This window comes from Aulostomus chinensis, chromosome 16 (genome assembly GCF_037954235.1).
Source record: "Aulostomus chinensis isolate RoL2024-O1b breed Wild chromosome 16, RoL_Achi_v1.0, whole genome shotgun sequence".
Taxonomy (NCBI): domain Eukaryota; kingdom Metazoa; phylum Chordata; class Actinopteri; order Syngnathiformes; family Aulostomidae; genus Aulostomus; species Aulostomus chinensis.
The window spans coordinates 3753899-3768410 of NC_141335.1; the positions used below are offsets into that span (position 1 = coordinate 3753899).

Below are 14512 nucleotides of genomic sequence, written 5' to 3' on the forward strand. Positions count from 1 at the left end.
CGAGCAAGAACTCTGCTGCCGTTCCACCGCACAACACACACAGTCGCTGCAGGCTGACCGCTACAACCTCCACAGGTAAAACAATCCCAGTCACACTGCAACAATCTCCCCCAAAAGCACAGAGTCCCGACCTGACACGTCATCAATCCAATCAGACAGCAGCTCAGAGCTGATAGAGGCAGGAAGAGAGGAGGCGAAGGATGAGGAGAGGAGAAGAGAATTTACTGATGACAAGATGAACTACTGCACCATCACCGCAGAGCCGGAGAAGAGCAAAACCCAGGAGGAGGAGGAGGAAAATGAGAGGGCAGAGAGTGACAGCCGGGATCAGGAGGAAGATGAGTGGAGGACATGGATGTAACAGAACAAAAGGAAAGAGAAGAGCTGAAGGTATATTTTGACTTTCAAGTACTCACAAATAGGTGTCGTGACCATGTACACGGCCAGCCACGTCCCCGATGCCAATGGAGACCCCAGAGTTTGTGAACTGATGTTTCCTTTAGCAGTTTTGCAATCACCAGCCATCAGTCTCCATTAGCTTCAGGCTAAATACACGCGGCCGGCTCTCTCTGCATTCTGGAGTCACAAGGAAGTGATGCAGGAGTGAAAAAAGAACCCAAGACACCAAACTGTGAGTACTTGAAAGGCAAAATACACTGATTGGGTGAGGTATTACTCTAACTGGTGCTATGATGATATGTGAGGTGGCTATAGCGCCCCCTAGCCCCGGTGCAGCACAGTGCCTGGTCTGGAATCCTGACCAGAGCTGAAACTTGCGAATGGACAAAAGTGCTGCTCAGAGAAAACGAACCTGGCAGAGGTGAAAAGAAACGATTCGACCTCAACAGGAAGGAACAGAAGCACTAAAACCCTCGGGCACACACACATTCTAATATCGGTGAGTGGGTTTCTTGGAATAAAAATGCAGGAAATGCAAGCTGTGTGAGATGGACTGTAGGCTTCAACTGCTGCCACCTGGAAAAAGGTGAACATCCCCACCACTACACCATCTGGCTTTCTAGAGTCGATGCTGAGGAATCTCCTGCTCCTCCTCATCAGCAGGGATCAGCAAGCAGCCTCTCACTTTTAGCTGCTCCGACCAAACTGTCACCAAATCTGTGTCACTTCATCACACAGGACATCAGCTGGTGTCTCTGACGAGAACTTCTGCTCCGCTCTCTCATGGAACTTTTCACTTCCGAACGGAGCTGGGACGTCTCCCTCAGGAGCCACATTTCCCATGTCACCTTTCATTACCACACAACTCAATACTTTCAGTCAGGTGTCATAAATGACCATTGCCATTAAAAAATCCACCTGGTGTAGACGGATGGACATGGAGACGGTGAGGAGGAAGAGTGAAAGCAGGAACAGGGCGAACAGCAGGGGAGGAGGAAGGGCGGAAGGGAGAGGAAGAGGAGGTGCTCTCACCCGGGGTCATGCCCCTTAGGCATCGTTTGTCCTGCGATGGCATCCATGATGGCGTCCTGCGAGTACATGCTGATGGGCGTGTTGTACTGGGCGTGGATGATGGTGGCCTTGCCTCCTGGGCCCTTCACCTCAATGGGCTGATGGGTGGAGAGGGCGGTGTCCTTCAGCACGCCAGGGTTGAAGCTGGAGCTGTCGGCAGGAGGAGCAGCGACAGGGGTGATGGAGAAGACAGAGGAGAGGAAGGGAGAGGGAAGGAGGGGGACGTGAGGGTGGCGAATACTAACGCCAACTGTGTTAAAAAGAGGAGGAGACACTCAGCCGAGTCGCGCTCACAGCAGCCAATCACGGACGAGACGCAGCGCTTCATTACTTCTGCCAAGGAGGTGACATTTGACTGCTGCAGCAAAAACTATGCGGCCCATTTTCACCAAACTTGGTGGAGGGTTGTAGGGGGGTTCAGTGAAGAAACCAGTACATTTTGGGGATGAACCAGTCACAGTTCCACCTGGTGGCGACAGGAAATAACGGCCAGATGCAGCTCGAACGAGGTCAGAAACATCTTCAGAGCTTGGAGACTTCAAAAAGTCAAACAGTCATAGAGTCCTAGCCTGAGGTTGTAACTCCAGCTAGCGCTTACTGGAAGTAACAAACAACATGTGATTTTTATCAAAATGTAGTCTTCACTTGATGTACTGCAATATAATATATAGTGTGTGTACTCTAATGCCACCTAGTGGACACAAAGTGATATTTGCACCACAGTGCAGCGTTAGGCTTCATGCAAAATCCAAAAGGCCTGAAGGTTCACCTTGGCAGAGGTATGTGCTCGCTAGCGCTCCCTCCTTCAACATGCTTCACTGAAGACAGCAGGAATTTTTTATCTTCCCATCAAACGGGAAAGAGAAAAATCACACCGGCATGTTAACATCCTATTAGAGTTTGATCACGTCGCCTCAAATTCATCATCATCATCATCATCGACATGCTCGAAAACATCCACACGCTTCCACCATGAAATGTCACAGCTGCTCTGCTCAACACACAACTCAGGAAAACGTGTCAAACTGTGACCTTTACTGGCGGGAAAGAAATGCCAAGAGGCGCAGGCGATCGTATCAGAGCACAAACGTTTCATAAACGGCTCTTTAAAATTCTAACATCCAAATGAAGCGACAGAGGACACACGCAGAGACAATCAGCAGCACCACAACACCACAGCGCAGGAACACTGGAACACCCAGAGGGGTTCTGGTAGCTAATTAGCCGGCTGCTAATTAGCTGGCTGCTTTATTTTACTTCAGTTGCTGGAGACTCGTTTGTCTCAAGGTGAAGACGGACTCAGCTTCCCGGTGATTAGTTGCACAACAACACATGGCAAACCACAACAAAGCACATTCTCACACACACGCGCACACACACACACAAACACACACCAGGCGAAATACACAAAACAATGTATTTGTAACGTCAAACTGAAAGTTGTAGACAATGACTGTTTGTTCTGAAGGGGCTTGTGGGTGTGTTTGACCAAGACGGCAGTGAGACCTCTCATGAATCTGATGCCGGCTGATGACCACATCTTCCCCCGAGGCTCTTAAGAACGAACGCTTCAGTTACTTGAATTCATACGGCCCCGAGCAAACATCCTCACAAGGAAAACAAACAGATGACTTCATGAACGCGAACAACTCAAAACGCACACGTTATCAAACCCCACCACCAAGACATATTTTAGGCGGCGCCTATGTGGAGCAGCGTCTCTGCTCCGGGAGCCGCTGCTCGATTACCGTCCGTCCTGCAGTTTTTGAGTTGCATCTGCAACGAGAGACCATGGAAATTGAGCCTGCTGTTACTTTAAAGTTTCTGTCATTACGCCTACATGACAACCACGCCGCTGGGAGGGGGGGGGGAGGGGGGGGCCTGAACCTCTGGCTTTTGTGCCAGAATGACTCATCTTATGGGAATCGTTTACAATCATGAACCTATTTTGTAATCCATGCTCTGTCTCCTTAATGCCACCTTTCCAAGTATTTAACCTCCGTATAATTTTCATTTTACATTTCAAGTGTTGACTGACTCCTCAAAAAACAACAACAACAACAACAACAAAAATCAAGAGAAAATTAAAAAAAAAGAAAATCCAAACTGGGCCGAACAGCCCAGGGATATGAGGCCGGATCTAAAACGCGGTAGACTTGATTGGACCCAAAAGAAAGAGAGGAAACGCCGACAGCGGCAGCAGCACAGCGCTCACACCCACGAAAGCCCTTCTGAGATGATGACGATGATGAGGCTGCACCGACGAGCCACAGGTGAAGGAGTCTTAACCATCAGAAAAGAAGCACCACACACGGAGACTCTGGCCGACACGCAGGGGTCAGACTGATGCTTCACTGCTGCATCTGATGATTCCTACACTCGACAAAAGAACGTTCGTTCGCATCCTGGCGGAGAGAGAGAGATCTATTTTACCTGACAGGAGAATTGTCTGCTGGCTGAAGAAAACTGCACCAAGCCAGTGGAGGAGCAGTTTTGGCCTTTGAAGTGTGTTCAACAGGAGTTTGTATCACTATCACATGAATCTCCTGGTCACGCTGCCAAAAACCAACAGGAGAGAACAGGAATGCTGGCAAAGCTGGTCTTCATTTCAAGAAGAGTGACACTCCACCAGGATCTTGTTGATTCATGGGACATCCACCGGCTGATCTATTTGTGGATGATGATGCATTGATGGTTAAATCAAAGGTCACAGGCTTCACCTTTGACGGGACAAAACTCACTACAAACACTCACGTCAGCTAGAATCAGTCACCGTGCCAAAGCATGCCTTTACACAACCAGACTGCAGAGCAAACGCACATCCAGGACGCATTCGGCGGGAGGAGATACTAACTTCATGGCAGGAGGGGGCGCAAAAACCTTTTTCACCGGTGAGAAAAGAAGAACAACAACATGAGGGAAAGAGAGACAGAGAAGGAAAAAGTCATTAGAATTCACGTTCACTTTGGTAAAGACGGGAAGGGGAAGGTCGACATCAGCCAGGCTGCAAGGACGGAAATGAGGATCAACACAAAAATTCTCCTGATCTCCACACACAAGGTTTTTACAGCTCAAGTGGGAATAAACCAAATTCTCCTATATATTTACAACGGAATTTCATTGATTGGTATTCTTGATGCTCTCGTCCTGAAAAACGTACAAAACATCGCAAATTTTGAAAAATTACCATTTTAATTCGTGTCCAGAATGTTTGGAGACGTCGTACTGAACATTTACTGCATTGTTTCCTCATCATAAAGAGACGATGAGCAAAGAAGAGTCAAAACCATACAGCAGCCACCGCACTGATGCTGTTATATGACCAGTGTCTCCAGACGCGACGGTGGTAACATCACCGTGCACCCCTGAGAGCCAGAAATATGATCGATGGATGCATTCTGCTTCGAGAATGACAAGATATCAGGTGGGTGAACCGGATACAGCTTCCAGGCTTATGGACTAAATGAATGCTTTTACAGGACTTCAGATGCTTATTGCAGCACTTCTTTTTATTTTATTGCACCCTACCATCATATTTTACAGGACTGATCAACCAAACTAACATTATTGGGAGAAAAAAAACCAAACAAACTCTTTTTCTCCGATGAGAAACAAACCCTCGAAAGCCGAGGCCCGCCGAGGTGACTGCAGCAGAAATGTGCACCCAGAAGGTTCCCTGACCTTTCAGAGCAGCCAGAGGAAGCAACAGGTGTTTGGCCCCTTCAGTGACACAGTAACCGAATCACTCTGAGCTGAGGGACCACCAAAGGCATGCTGGGTAACAGAGTATGTGTGAGGTTTATGAATAGTAATGGCGACAGTCCCTTAGTTCGCTCGTATTAATAATGCCAGAATATTACGAGGGCTCCTGTGGGAAGAGCGTATTTTGATCTCTTGTAAGCCTTGAGGGACGTCTCCTCCTCCTCCTCGCTCCTCTCAAACAGTCTCTGTCATCATCACCGAAACCTCTAAGAGCTTTTTTGGGGTTTTAAAGCTCCGTAAGCCATCAAGTGACCTTAATAGTCCTGACAAGACCCTTGGTCCGAATCAGAGATGCTTCTTTTATGAGGTTTCTTGTGTTTCAAAACTCAGGTTTCTACCCATTTTTTGTTTGTTTTTTTGTTCTGGAAGTTTTAAGGCACTCAGCGTTCAGATGAACTCACTTTTCTCCTTCTGTTCAGGGTCAAACATCAGCAGAGCTTCAGAGCAGCTGGTTCGATGTGACTGAGATCGTCCGCTAACACGGTAGCAACATGGCAGGAGACACAGGTCATGTCGGGAGACAAACAGGTGATGCTCTGGATCTACTCCTTGTTCAACCTGAGTTTATTGGTGAGCTTGAGGAGCCTGATTGTTGAGCTTTAGCAGATCTATGTCGCTGACACAGAGCGCTGCAGGGATGATGTCTCTTTGCAGGCCAACGCTTGACGTTAGCAAGGCCGGGGGTTTCCTCGCAGAGAGCCGACGAGATTCTTTTAAATTGAATCCTTAATTACCGCTCAAAAAAATAGAACTTGTGTGTCAACCAAAGGTTCAGTGGACTCTCCAACAAAGTTAGCATTACGCTACAAACTCCATGGTCCATGCTCCATGGACACGACTTCCACATCACAACCTCCTCTGCGTCCACCACGATGATGTTTTGGTGATGATGTTTTGATCTTTTGGGCGACGCCTCCGCTGTGTGGCCTGCAGAACTGAGAGGAGGAAAGCCACCTTTGTTCCCAAAGCCATTCTTCTCTTTAACTCCAGCTGCTAACACCTTCCCCACACCGACTCCCTACACACACACACACACCTACATACTCTCCCCGGGCTACTCAATATCCTGTCTTCACTGTTACACTGTTGATACTGTTTACATTGTCTGCACTTTATTCACTCACTCCAGTCACCTTACTCTTCATTTTACATTGTGTACATACTCTATGTAGTATATTTATTGTATTTTATCTTTAATCTTATTTTTATTCTCTTATTTATTCCCACTGTCATGTCCCTTTTTTTTCTATTGTTTTTTAATGTCATGCTGCTCAGTTGTACCGTACTTTAATTGCCCCTCGGGGATAAATAAAGTCATCTGAATCTGAATCTGAATCTGAATCTGAATTTAACAAACCTCTGCAACCACTGTTATTAGGACACATAAGGAATGTCTAAATGCACAAGTGTGGGATTTACTGACATTCTGTATTTTACATCTTCACAATTAAAAAAAACAACTTAAAGTGATACTTCAGTAAACACCCCCCCCCCCCCGACTTAGAGACGGGGTAACCAAACGTTCAAGGGTGCTGAGTCATTCCTTTTAGGACTCATTCCTGCAGCACTCTGCTAGACAGCAACAGGGATTTGGATGTTTTAACTATTAAAAGCTGTAACATTGTTCATTTTTTAAAAAAAATATTCCATTCTAACATTGTTGGTCAAAAGATAAAGTTTCAAATTCCTCATGAATGAAAAAAAAAAGAATTTATGAGATTACCTGAGATGATCTGAGAAGCGAGAATTCAAAATTAGTGATTTTAGATCTGCTATTTTGGATTCTGGCTTCCTGTCCTGCAGTGCATCAACTACAAAATCATGCTCATCCTCCTCAGCTGGTCTCTTAGTCCAGGGGGGTGTTTGGGGAACAGTGGAGAAAATCTCTGTGGTGCTATTTGATAGCTTCTTCAACTCTACCCTTCAGAGCCACTTTTGAAACTCCTGCCATGTTTCCTCGTTAGCTGGGTTCTCTTCTTCTCTACATACCCGGCAGGCAGGCCCGCCTGAATCGCTGCCATCTCCCTCAGAGTCTCCTCTGAGTACAGGCCGATGGGGGAATTATACTGCCTCTTCTGAGCAGGGCTGACTGCTGCCTCTACAGGTTCGGAGGAGGCGCGGCAGTCCGCCAGGCAGCCGTTCACCTGTACTGACTGAGGCTTCAGGTGGTGGAGGGGGAGGATATGTGGAGGGAGAATGTTACGGTTGTTTTCAGGTCAAACACCCACAAAAAAAACAAACATTTGCAGTAATTATGTCAGATATTTGGTTGGTTTTTTTTATCATGACACTTCTTCAGATTTGCTGATTGCTTTTTGAAAGAATCACCCCTTAAGGGGAAAGAGTCCTTCTAAGTTTTTGGTGGATCCATTTGGGCATTTTTTTCCCAGCACATTTTCCTCCTGTGACCATTAGGGGGCAGCAATAGGATGTGTTGGAGCAGCGTGACTAAACTTCACCCTCCATCTTTAGCCAACCTTTTAATGTTTTAGTTGATGTCCACGCTTGGTCAGCTGACCACACCTGAGCAACTTATTGTTAAAGCAGATGTGAATTATGTGAGCTGAAAAATGCTGGGCAGCCTCGGTGCACCTCCCCTGTCTGTGGCTCCGAGTCAAAACACACATTTCTATCAAAAAGCTGCAGGAAAATGAGACTGAGGAGAAAACGGGTGTCAGGAAGAGGAGCATCGTGAGAATGCTTGTCAAGGCTCAAACACAGCAAAGAAGAATTTCAATTTCAGTATTTAATGCCCAGTAAAACGTTCACTTTATAACCTCAAGGACACAAACAAAGGGTAAAAGTACCGAAAATTCATGCTGCCAAATTGGGATGAATTACTTGTGAGAGGTTCATGACTTTATTCAAACCAGGGTGGATCTGATCTCAGAGGCCTTGTAGCCTTCATTTACAGCAAGTAGCTGGAGCACAAATGCATTGTGGGTCAAGTTACCTGCTGGCGAGGGATCATGGGAATAGCAGCGTCGATTCTTGGTGTCGCCATCGGAACAATACGCTTCGCCCTGCAGGAAGGACAGACGTAAAAGTTTAACTCCTCTCAAGAGCTGCAACAATTAGTGACAGAAATTTATGTTTTTATTGGTGAGTCCTAGTTTACAATCAGTTTTAAGCAGAAATACCCCAAATCAGCTGCTTTATGATGTATTTAATTACTGAAAATTGAAATTTAGAGGTCAAAAATAATGTTAAGTGATAGAGAGAGAGAGAGAGAGAGAGAGAGAGTAGGGGGCAGTGTGGAGACATGAGAGACATGAGAGCGCTCAGTGTGAGTGTCACCGCCATGGAAATTCTCCGTTTGAGCGGACAGCGGAGAGTGGATGTGATGGTTCATTTGTTCATCTCGAGTATTCAAAGGAAAAACCTACAGACTGAAGGCAGAACTACAAAACGAAGGGTCAAGGGCCAGAGGTCAGAATACAATTACTATTGAAAATCGTCCCATTGAGCCTCCTATGACAGAAGACTTACTAGGAAAAAAAATACATATCAGATGTTGAAAAAAAGAAATGTGCTTTGTAGTGAAATAATAGAGGAGAAGTCCATAGAAGGGAAGAAACGAATGAAAAGAAGAAAAGGATGCACAGTAAAATTCGACCAAACTGGCAACCGTGACAAAAGTATTTCAGCTGTACTGACCGAATTTATCACCAGAGTTGTACAATGATGACAAAAACTGAAAGATGAACACAAGCCACTATAAATCTGGACGGATTTGGACCTCACATGTGCTAAACATGATCCGGTGCCCCATCTTACCTCTGGGCCAACATTTCCACACCAGGCTGGCTCGTCCTGATCCACATATAAACTTTATGAGTCGACCAAATCCAGATCAGTCCATTTTAGAGGCAGAACTTCTTGCCCTGACATGGTTGGAACGCGTTCAATCAAATTTGTAGGCCTAAATCTATCAAAGCTTGGCTCTGTGGCTTAGCTGGTTAAAGTGTCTGTCTTGTAAACAGAGGATCCTGGGTTCAAATCCCAGCATGGCCTGGCTGTCAGTCTGCACTGATGTGAAAGTGTGAATAGTTTGGACTAAATCCAGTCACCTTCTTCTTTCTGTCAAGAGATCTTACTGAGAACCAGGCCCCATGGGGAGGGGAGCACCCGGGGCTTTCCTCAAACTTGCCAACCTTTCCACCAACTGTGACTCCACACTGAAACCTGATCGATCAAGCTGGCCCTTCTCCCGAACTGTGGCTCTGTGGCTTAGCTGGTCAAAGTACCTTTCCTGTAAACAGGCGATCCTGCGTTCAAGACCCAGCAGGGCCTCATACTTCGTCAAATCTTCCTCTCAAATTTACTTGGTGGGCTGTGGACCAAGGCCAGCAAACATGCAGTGTTAAGTCACACACACTAAACCACAGCTTTGCTTTGTTAGATGTTGTCAGATATCTGTACTGTTTACACAACTGAATCTGTTTTAATACAGCAGTCAAGCCCATCTGCTTTGTGCCAGGCATCTTTCATTAAGGGCTGATGCAGGAGGCTCTGTGGCTTAGCTGGTGAAAGCGCCTGTCTCGTAAATAGGAGATCCTGGGTTCAAATCCCAGCAGAGCCTGATTTTTTTCCCACTCTGGTCTTTGATCAAAGCTAATGACAAGTTTTGCACTGGCCTGTAGTGATCGCTGAACATATTGGGAGGATCTCCTCAAATACCTTACGTACAATTTTAAAGATTTTTTTAATTCTGGAAGTTGAAAATGTTATTCAGTATTTTGGACAACTCTTGTTTTAGTTTGCTTGTGGACACATGGCAGGCTCACCAGAAGAGCATTGGTGGAAGAAGCTCACTGAGAACAAGGCCCTGCTGGGATTTGAACCCAGGATCTCCTGTTTACAAGACAGGTGCTTTGACCAGCTAAGCCACAGAGCCCACAAGTGACACGACAGAAAGAAATCTCAGGAATGGAGATTTGTGGTTAAAGTGCCGGTAATGCGACTAAGATCAAGTTTTCAACCATGAAACGCTAATTAAACACCTGCAACAAGGCTCTGTGGCTTAGCTGGTCAAAGCACCTGTCTTGTAAACAGGAGATCCTGGGTTCAAATCCCAGCAGAGCCTGATTTTTTTTTTTCTTTCCACTCTGGTCTTTGATCAAAGCTAATGACAAGTTTTTGCACTGGCCTGTAGTGATCGCTGAACATATTGGGAGCATCTCCTCATCTCCCTTACGTACAATTTTAAAGATTCACAGCAGATTCTTAATCCGGGATTTATAAAGTTTAAGATCTCTGCACTTTTTTGTTCAGCATCTTTGACATCTCTTCTTCTGGTTTGCTTGTGGACACATGGCAGGCTTACCTGAAGAGCATTAGGAGAAGAAGCTCACTGAGAACGAGGCCCTGCTGGGATTTGAACCCAGGATCTCCTGTTTACAAGACAGGTGCTTTGACCAGCTAAGCCACAGAGCCCATGAGTGACACGACAGAAAGAAATCTCAGGAATGGAGATTTGTGGTTAAAGTGCCGGTAATGCGACTAAGATCAAGTTTTCAACCATGAAACGCCAATTAAACTCCACCAGCGAGACTCTGTGGCTTCGCTGGTCAAAACACCTGTCTTGTTAACAGGACATCTTGGGTTCAAATCCCAGCAGAGCCTTGTGGAAATTGCTGACCAACCATTGCTGTTCCAGGTTTTCTATCCTCTAGCTGTGCACATTGAGATGAATTTCATTGGGTAACAAGATAATTTTAGCTTAATTTGCTCTCAGATTTCGCTGCCTTCCAAAGTGACAAACCAACTTTTTTGTACTTGCTGACACATTCCAACAGAAGAAAAGAACATCCACAGGAAGGCCAAGCTGGGATTTGAACCCAGGATCTTCTGTTTATAACACAGAAGCTTTTACCAACTAAGCCACAGAGGCCACAAAACACCAAACAGAAAGAAATTCCAGGAATGGAGATTTGTGGTTTAAGTGCAGGTAATGCGACTAAGATCAAGTTTTCAACCATGAAATGCTAATTAAACACCTGCAACAAGGCTCTGTGGCTTAGCTGGTCAAAGCACTTGTCTTGTAAACAGGAGATCCTGGGCTCAAATCCCAGCACAGCCTTTTTTTTTTTTCTTTCCACTCTGGTCTTTGATCAAAGCAAATGACAAGTTTTTGCACTGGCCTGCAGTGATCGCTGAACATATTGGGAGCATCTCCTCAACTCCCTTACGTACAACTTTAAATATTTACAGCAAATTTTTAATTCGGGAAGTTGAAGATTTCTGTAATTTTTTGTTCAGTATCTTCGACAACTTTTCTTTTAGTTTGCTTGTGGACACATGGCAGGCTTACAAGAAGAGCATTGGTGGAAGAAGCTCACTGAGAACTAGGCCCTGCTGGGATTTGAACCCAGGATCTCCTGTTTACAAGACAGGTGCTTTGACCAGCTAAGCCACAGAGCCCACAAGTGACACGACAGAAAGAAATCTCAGGAATGGAGATTTGTGGTTAAAGTGCCGGTAATGCGACTAAGATCAAGTTTTCAACCATGAAACGCTAATTAAACACTTGCAGCAAGGCTCTGTGGCTTAGCTGGTCAAAGCACCTGTCTTGTAAACAGGAGATCCTGGGTTCAAATCCCAGCAGAGCCTGATTTTTTTTTCTTTCCACTCTGGTCTTTGATCAAAGCTAATGACAAGTTTTTGCACTGGCCTGTAGTGATCGCTGAACATACTGGGAGCATCTCCTCAACTCCCTTACGTACAATTTTAAAGATTCACAGCAGATTCTTAATCCGGGATTAATAAAGTTTAAGATCTCTGCACTTTTTTGTTCAGCATCTTTGACATCTCTTCTTCTGGTTTGCTTGTGGACACATGGCAGGCTTACCTGAAGAGCATTAGGAGAAGAAGCTCACTGAGAACGAGGCCCTGCTGGGATTTGAACCCAGGATCTCCTGTTTACAAGACAGGTGCTTTGACCAGCTAAGCCACAGAGCCCATGAGTGACACGACAGAAAGAAATCTCAGGAATGGAGATTTGTGGTTAAAGTGCCGGTAATGCGACTAAGATCAAGTTTTCAACCATGAAACGCTAATTAAACACCTGCAACAAGGCTCTGTGGCTTAGCTGGTCAAAGCACCTGTCTTGTAAACAGGAGGTCCTGGGTTCAAATCCCAGCAGAGCCTGATTTTTTTTTTTTTTTTCCACTGTGGTCTTTGATCAAAGCGAATGACAAGTTTTTGCACTGGCCTGTAGTGATTGCTGAACATACTGGGAGCATCTCCTCAACTCCCTTACGTACAATTTTAAAGATTCACAGCAGATTCTTAATCCGGGATTTATAAAGTTTAAGATCTCTGCACTTTTTTGTTCAGCATCTTTGACATCTCTTCTTCTGGTTTGCTTGTGGACACATGGCAGGCTTACCTGAAGAGCATTAGGAGAAGAAGCTCACTGAGAACTAGGCCCTGCTGGGATTTGAACCCAGGATCTCCTGTTTACAAGACAGGTGCTTTGACCAGCTAAGCCACAGAGCCCATGAGTGACACGACAGAAAGAAATCTCAGGAATGGAGATTTTTGGTTTAAGTGCCGGTAATGCGACTAAGATCAAGTTTTCAACCATGAAACGCCAATTAAACTCCACCAATGAGACTCTGTGGCTTTGCTGGTCAAAACACCTGTCTTGTTAACAGGACATCTTGGGTTCAAATCTCAGCAGAGCCTTGTGGAAATTGCTGACCAACCATTGCTGTTCCAGGTTTTCTATCCTCTAGCTGTGCACATTTAGATGAATTTCATTGGGTAACAAGATAATTTTAGCTTAATTTGCTCTCAGATTTCGCTGCCTTCCAAAGTGACAAACCAACTTTTTTGTACTTGCTGACACATTCCAACAGAAGAAAAGAACATCCACAGGTAGGCCAAGCTGGGATTTGAACCCAGGATCTTCTGTTTATAACACAGAAGCTTTGACCAACTAAGCCACAGAGGCCACAAAACACCAAACAGAAAGAAATTCCAGGAATGTAGATTTTTGGTTTAAGTGCAGGTAATGCGACTAAGATCAAGTTTTCAACCATGAAACGCTAATTAAACACCTGCAACAAGGCTCTGTGGCTTAGCTGGTCAAAGCACCTGTCTTGTAAACAGGAAATCCTGGGTTCAAATCCCAGCAGAGCCTGATTTTTTTCCCACTCTGGTCTTTGATCAAAGCTAATGACAAGTTTTGCACTGGCCTGTAGTGATCGCTGAACATATTGGGAGCATCTCCTCAACTCCCTCACGTACAATTTTAAAGATTTTTTTAATTCTGGAAGTTGAAAATTTTGTTCAGTATTTTGGACAACTCTTGTTTTAGTTGGCTTGTGGACACTTAGCAGGGTCACCAGAAGAGCATTGGTGGAAGAAGCTCACTGAGAACTAGGCCCTGCTGGGATTTGAACCCAGGATCTCCTGTTTACAAGACAGGTGCTTTGACCAGCTAAGCCACAGAGCCCACAAGTGACACGACAGAAAGAAATCTCAGGAATGGAGATTTGTGGTTAAAGTGCAGGTAATGCGACTAAGATCAAGTTTTCAACCATGAAACGCCAATTAAACTCCACCAACGAGACTCTGTGGCTTAGCTGGTCAAAACACCTGTCTTGTTAACAGGACATCTTGGTTTTAAATCCCAGCAGAGCCTTGTGGAAATTGCTGACCAACCATTGCTGTTCCAGGTTTTCTATCATCTAGCTGTGCACATTGAGATGAATTTCACTGGGTAACAAGATAATTTTAGCTTAATTTGCTCTCAGATTTCGCTGCCTTCCAAAGTGACAAAGCAACTTTTTTGTACTTGCTGACACATTCCAACAGAAGAAAAGAACATCCACAGGTAGTCCAAGCTGGGATTTGAACCCAGGATCTTCTGTTTATAACGCAGAAGCTTTGACCAACTAAGCCACAGAGGCCACAAAACACCAAACAGAAAGAAATTCCAGGAATGGAGATTTGTGGTTTAAGTGCAGGTAATGCGACTAAGATCAAGTTTTCAACCATGAAACGCTAATTAAACACCTGCAACAAGGCTCTGTGGCTTAGCTGGTCAAAGCACCTGTCTTGTAAATAGGAGATCCTGGGCTCAAATCCCAGCAGAGCCTGATTTTTTTTTCTTTCCACTCTGGTCTTTGATCAAAGCTAATGACAAGTTTTTGCACTGGCCTGTAGTGATCGCTGAACATATTGGGAGCATCTCCTCAACTCCCTTACGTACAACTTTAAAGATTTACAGCAAATTTTTAATTTGGGAAGTTGAAGATTCCTGTTATTTTTT

The 14512-nt window shown here is 45.1% G+C and overlaps 1 protein-coding gene and 16 non-coding genes across 20 annotated transcripts in view; 8 read left to right on the forward strand and 9 right to left on the reverse strand.

Moving 5' to 3' along the window:
* LOC147247175 (LIM domain-binding protein 3-like) overlaps positions 1-14512 on the reverse strand; it is a 51599-nt gene that overhangs the window by 14249 nt on the left and 22838 nt on the right. For all 4 annotated transcript variants that reach the window (XM_086179770.1, XM_086179769.1, XM_086179768.1 and 1 more), the window contains 2 exons: positions 8186-8255; positions 7222-7391 (listed from right to left, as the gene is read on the reverse strand). In XM_086179770.1, coding sequence (XP_086035896.1) covers positions 7222-7391; positions 8186-8255 — 240 coding nt within the window. The remainder of the gene's footprint in view (positions 1-7221; positions 7392-8185; positions 8256-14512) is intronic.
* On the forward strand, positions 9173-9246 carry trnat-ugu (transfer RNA threonine (anticodon UGU)). Its single transcript has one exon. It is a non-coding gene; the product is annotated as a tRNA-Thr (tRNA).
* trnat-cgu (transfer RNA threonine (anticodon CGU)) lies at positions 9741-9814 on the forward strand. Its single transcript has one exon. It is a non-coding gene; the product is annotated as a tRNA-Thr (tRNA).
* Positions 10056-10129, reverse strand: trnat-ugu (transfer RNA threonine (anticodon UGU)). Its single transcript has one exon. It is a non-coding gene; the product is annotated as a tRNA-Thr (tRNA).
* trnat-ugu (transfer RNA threonine (anticodon UGU)) lies at positions 10245-10318 on the forward strand. The gene has a single exon. It is a non-coding gene; the product is annotated as a tRNA-Thr (tRNA).
* On the reverse strand, positions 10595-10668 carry trnat-ugu (transfer RNA threonine (anticodon UGU)). Its single transcript has one exon. It is a non-coding gene; the product is annotated as a tRNA-Thr (tRNA).
* Positions 11052-11126, reverse strand: trnai-uau (transfer RNA isoleucine (anticodon UAU)). The gene has a single exon. It is a non-coding gene; the product is annotated as a tRNA-Ile (tRNA).
* On the forward strand, positions 11241-11314 carry trnat-ugu (transfer RNA threonine (anticodon UGU)). Its single transcript has one exon. It is a non-coding gene; the product is annotated as a tRNA-Thr (tRNA).
* Positions 11582-11655, reverse strand: trnat-ugu (transfer RNA threonine (anticodon UGU)). The gene has a single exon. It is a non-coding gene; the product is annotated as a tRNA-Thr (tRNA).
* trnat-ugu (transfer RNA threonine (anticodon UGU)) lies at positions 11771-11844 on the forward strand. The gene has a single exon. It is a non-coding gene; the product is annotated as a tRNA-Thr (tRNA).
* trnat-ugu (transfer RNA threonine (anticodon UGU)) lies at positions 12119-12192 on the reverse strand. The gene has a single exon. It is a non-coding gene; the product is annotated as a tRNA-Thr (tRNA).
* trnat-ugu (transfer RNA threonine (anticodon UGU)) lies at positions 12308-12381 on the forward strand. Its single transcript has one exon. It is a non-coding gene; the product is annotated as a tRNA-Thr (tRNA).
* Positions 12659-12732, reverse strand: trnat-ugu (transfer RNA threonine (anticodon UGU)). Its single transcript has one exon. It is a non-coding gene; the product is annotated as a tRNA-Thr (tRNA).
* On the reverse strand, positions 13116-13190 carry trnai-uau (transfer RNA isoleucine (anticodon UAU)). The gene has a single exon. It is a non-coding gene; the product is annotated as a tRNA-Ile (tRNA).
* Positions 13305-13378, forward strand: trnat-ugu (transfer RNA threonine (anticodon UGU)). The gene has a single exon. It is a non-coding gene; the product is annotated as a tRNA-Thr (tRNA).
* Positions 13620-13693, reverse strand: trnat-ugu (transfer RNA threonine (anticodon UGU)). Its single transcript has one exon. It is a non-coding gene; the product is annotated as a tRNA-Thr (tRNA).
* On the forward strand, positions 14266-14339 carry trnat-ugu (transfer RNA threonine (anticodon UGU)). The gene has a single exon. It is a non-coding gene; the product is annotated as a tRNA-Thr (tRNA).